At 52.2% G+C, this 4,148-nt stretch overlaps 1 protein-coding gene across 1 annotated transcript in view; it reads left to right on the top strand.

Annotated features, from left to right (window-relative positions):
- Positions 1–4,148, top strand: part of rimbp2b (RIMS binding protein 2b) — a 16,581-nt gene that overhangs the window by 6,491 nt on the left and 5,942 nt on the right. Inside the window, exons 12-15 of the mRNA XM_025053816.1 lie at positions 141–815; positions 1,649–1,810; positions 1,995–2,183; positions 3,026–3,804. Of these exons, the coding sequence (XP_024909584.1) occupies positions 141–815; positions 1,649–1,810; positions 1,995–2,183; positions 3,026–3,804 (1,805 nt within the window). The remainder of the gene's footprint in view (positions 1–140; positions 816–1,648; positions 1,811–1,994; positions 2,184–3,025; positions 3,805–4,148) is intronic.

The raw sequence follows: 4,148 nt of genomic DNA, 5'->3' as shown, positions 1-4,148 counted from the left end.
GTGGACCTGCTTACTTTAAGCTAACTTTGGGCTAGCCTGCTAACTCTTCACATCTTTTTTTTTTTCAGCTTGTCTCTAGTGCCATCTGCTGGAGGGAAAAAAAAAAGTACTTTAAGGCTCTCTCTTTTTTCCGGACGCAGATCGCCGAGGTCCTGTTCCCCACCGCGGACTACGTGACCGTGGAGCTCAACCGGATCCAGTGTCTGGAGGCCCGGGAGGTGATCGTGAGGACGCTGTCCACGCAGGGAGACTCCCAGGACTCGCCCTCGGCCGCCATCCCGCACCACCTGCTGGGCTCGCCGCGCCTCTCCCACAGAACCCCCGCCAACGCCAACGCCCTCATGTCCCACCCTCCTTACCCCTCCACGTACCCCCCCAACCACCCGCAGCCCCAGATGCAGACCGGGCCCCAAGTCCAGGTCCACAGTCTACCGCACTCGCAGCGACACTCGCAGCCCGTCGTCGTACACGTTCACCCTCCTCCTCCTCCGCCTCCTCCTCCTCCTCCTCCTCCGCAGCAACCGCCGCAGCCTCACTTCCAGCGCCATCTACCCAAAACCAAGCAGTTCGCAAGTGCCAGAGAGCTGGAAACCAGGGAGCACGAGGGAGCCAAGCCCTGGGAGCGCGCCCCGTCGCCGCTGCCCCCCATGTGCGGGTCCAACCTGGAGCCGCCGCCGCCGCCGCACTTCCAGGCGCGGCGGTCGCCCTCACCTAAGAGGATCCTGCCGCAGCCTCAGGGAGTCCCCATCCCCAACACCATCGCCAAGGCCATGGCCAGGGAAGCTGCCCAGAGGGCGTTCGGCGAGGCTAACCGGGTAAGTTGGCTATTACGGGACGTCGCGCGGATAACGATACGATTTAGTTAAGTTTCTTTGTTCACGATATGATTTTTTTTTTTTTTTTTTTTTTTTAATCATGATTTATTTTGAAAACAAATTAGAACTACACGACATAGATATGAACTGGAAGTCATAGCGGGTCACAACACTGCCCCCTACTGTACTGGAGTGTGTAGTGTCCTGGTCTGACCACTGACTTTTTGAGATACTTCCTTCCACCGAGAATTGTCACAGATTCTAAATTTAGCATGCTAGGCTAAAGTTAGCATGCTAGGCTAACTTTAGCCTAGCATGCTAACTTTAGCAAAAGAGAAAATGAATGAATGCTAACTTTAGCCTAGTATGTAGGCGTGACTGTTGATTTCATTTAGTTTTGGGGTTTGTTTTTTTTTTATAAAAAGAGGAAAATGAATTGATGCTAACTTTAGCCTAGCATGCTAACTTTAGCAAAAGAGGAAATTAATGAATGCTAACTTTAGCAAAAGAGAAAATTAATGAATGCTAACTTTAGCCTAAAGTTAGCAGGCTAGCCTAAAGTTAGCATGCTAGGCTAAAGTTAGCCTAGCATGCTAACTTTAGCAAAAGAGAAAATTAATGAATGCTAACTTTAGCCTAAAGTTAGCAGGCTAGCCTAAAGTTAGCATGCTAGGCTAAAGTTAGCCTAGCATGCTAACTTTAGCAAAAGAGGAAAATGAACGAACGCTACATCTAACGTTGCGTCGTCGTCCGACAGACAGAACGACAAGATGGTGTTGTTTTGTTTTTTTTTCCATTTCATTCGTCGCTAAGATTTGTCGACTCTTAATCAGGCGGAGAAGAGAAACATTTTCAGCCAACGAGGGAACGCGCTGCACCCGCCCAACTCCGACGACGAGGAGGAGGAGGAGGACGACAGCTACGACTCATCGCGCGCGGGAAGGAAAGGCACCTCCGTGGACGACTTCCTCCGAGGTTCGGAGCTGAGCAGACAGGTAATGAGGACCCCCCCCCCCCACACCCCGGCGGCAACGACTTTACCTTCAGACCAAAAGATCCGTCGGAAAATAAAGCTAACAAACAGAGCACCTAGCATGCTAGTTAAAAAAAAATCGCTAAAATCAATGAAGTTGAAAGATAAGGATTTTTTTGGATATTTTTCCGTCCCGTCTTCCTCAGCACCATCACCCCCACCTTCAACACCCCCAGCACTACGCCCCCTACAGCCAGAGCGAGGAGTACTACACGGAGAGCAGCCGGGGCTCGGACCTGTCCGACATCATGGAGGAGGACGAGGAGGACCTCTACGCCGAGATGCAGCTGGAGGAAGGTCGCAGACGCAGCGTCAACTCGCACAGCGCGCTAAAGGTAACGGTATACGCACGTGTACGCCTTGACCGGGGGAGGGGGAGGAGGAGGGTGGAGACCCCCGTGACCTTTCTCCAACTCGTGATGTCATCGATGACCAGGACGGACGACTTTTCTTTTTTTTTTTTTTTTTTTTTTTTTTTTTAAAAAAAAAAAAAAAACCCGCGGTTCGGACACGAAAAAAAAAAAAAGTGATCAAATCTGTCGCTGCTCTTTCGTCAGGAAGTCACGTGGGAATCTCGTTTAAGTGAGTACTTAAATGACAACGTTCACTTTTTTTTTTTTTTTTTTTCCTTTGTGTCGTCCGTCCGTCCAGGGGTTGAGGGTTCAACTCCTCGGAACGTCAGTTCCTCCGTTTCTTCCTTTGGTCGCCGCCATCTTTTTTTTTATTTACGTTTTACGTTTTTTTCCTCCTCTTACCGCGAGTAAGAAATGGACGGAGCAAAAAAATTTTTTTTTTTTTTTTTCGGGTCTACGTTTAAAGGTCAATTCCCAAGAAATGATTGCGATCTTTGTTGTTTTTTTTTTTTTTTTTTTTTTTGATTGGTTCCTTGATTCTTTTTCTTCCCGGCGACAGCAAACCTCATCCCTTTTCCAGTTTTTTTTCCTTCCATTTTCCCAGACTTTACGAATTCCCGTTGAGCGCATGTCACATCCCGCCCCCCCCCCCCCCCCCCGCGGACGCGACATGCATGTCTTCCGACATTGCCGCAAATAACTAACTCTCTCCTTATTTCTGTCTTTCCTCCCCGTTTGTTTGTTTTTTTTTTTTTTTGCGAACTTGAACTAAACCCAACCGTTAAAATTGTGGGATCGCGTTCCCGCCCGAAAAAAAAAAAAAGGCTTATTACAAACGTCAAGACCTAGCCGAGGACAGGGACAGCTGGGACCTCCAGAGAGAAGTGGTGAAGCAGCGGTCGCTCGGCGCCGAGCGTCTCCACAGCATCCCCGAGGTGGAGGAGGAGTCCGACGGCGTCAACGGCGCCGGTCACCAGCACCCGTCCTTCCAGGACGGCAGGCGTCCGGGGACGCCGCACGCCCAGAGGAGGAAGCACCCGGGAGACGACCGCGGCGGAGGCCAAGGCTCCGGGAAGACCTGCCACCTGAGGCGCCAGCGCTCCACGCCTCGCTTCGCCGATTACCGCTACTACTACGCCGCCGATCACGATCTGGGCCGCCCCAACCGCCAGAACACCAAGAGTCCGGACAGCGGGTTAGACTGCGGTAGCGAAGAGGAGGGCTCTCTGGGCTACTACGCCCACGGGAGCGCCGCGCAGGGACACGTGCGCGTCATCCACTGCGAGGGCCCGGTAGAGCGGCGAGCGCTCGCCATGGGCCGCAGGAGAACGCTGACCCGGCAGTGCAGCGTGGAGGAAGAGTTCTCCGACGACTTGGCGGCGGCGGCGGCTAAGTCGGAACGCACGGGCGACTTTAGGATCAGGCGGCACCTCGCGCCGCCGCCACAGGGCTACCGCAGGGACGCGGCGCGGAGCGAAGGCCGACTGAACGAGCCGGAGCCGGCCTATCACGGCCCGTCCAGGGAGGCTAAGGCCCAGTCAATGTCCAGGCTGGACCGGGACCAGCAACTGGTGTGTGACCCCGCCCCCTCTCTCTCTCTGCCGTCTTAGCCAATCACCACCCTCGCTCCACCTCCACCCTCTTTTTTTTTTCCTCTCTTTTCTGAATGTTTCAAGTTGTGCTTCTTACCTCTTGATTTTAGCCTTTTTTTCGTTTTTTTTTTTTTTTTCTTCCCACTCATCACATGACGCGGTTGCTCGTTCCTTATTTGACGTTTGAAATTTTTTAAAAAATTTTTTTTTTATTGCTTGTTTCTAGAACGTCTTACCTAAAGGCCATTTAACCCACGTTTTTGACTTTTTTTTTTTGACTCATGGATCCGAGAGGGAGACACGTTCGTCTGTGCCGTGCCGTCATCCGTCTCCCCCCCCCCCCTCCACTCACCCC

This window comes from Cynoglossus semilaevis, unplaced genomic scaffold (genome assembly GCF_000523025.1).
Source record: "Cynoglossus semilaevis isolate Cse_v1.0 unplaced genomic scaffold, Cse_v1.0 scaffold282, whole genome shotgun sequence".
NCBI classification, from domain to species: domain Eukaryota; kingdom Metazoa; phylum Chordata; class Actinopteri; order Pleuronectiformes; family Cynoglossidae; genus Cynoglossus; species Cynoglossus semilaevis.
The sequence above is the reverse complement of the archived record's forward strand: the minus strand, read 5'-3'. Positions and strand labels throughout refer to the sequence as shown.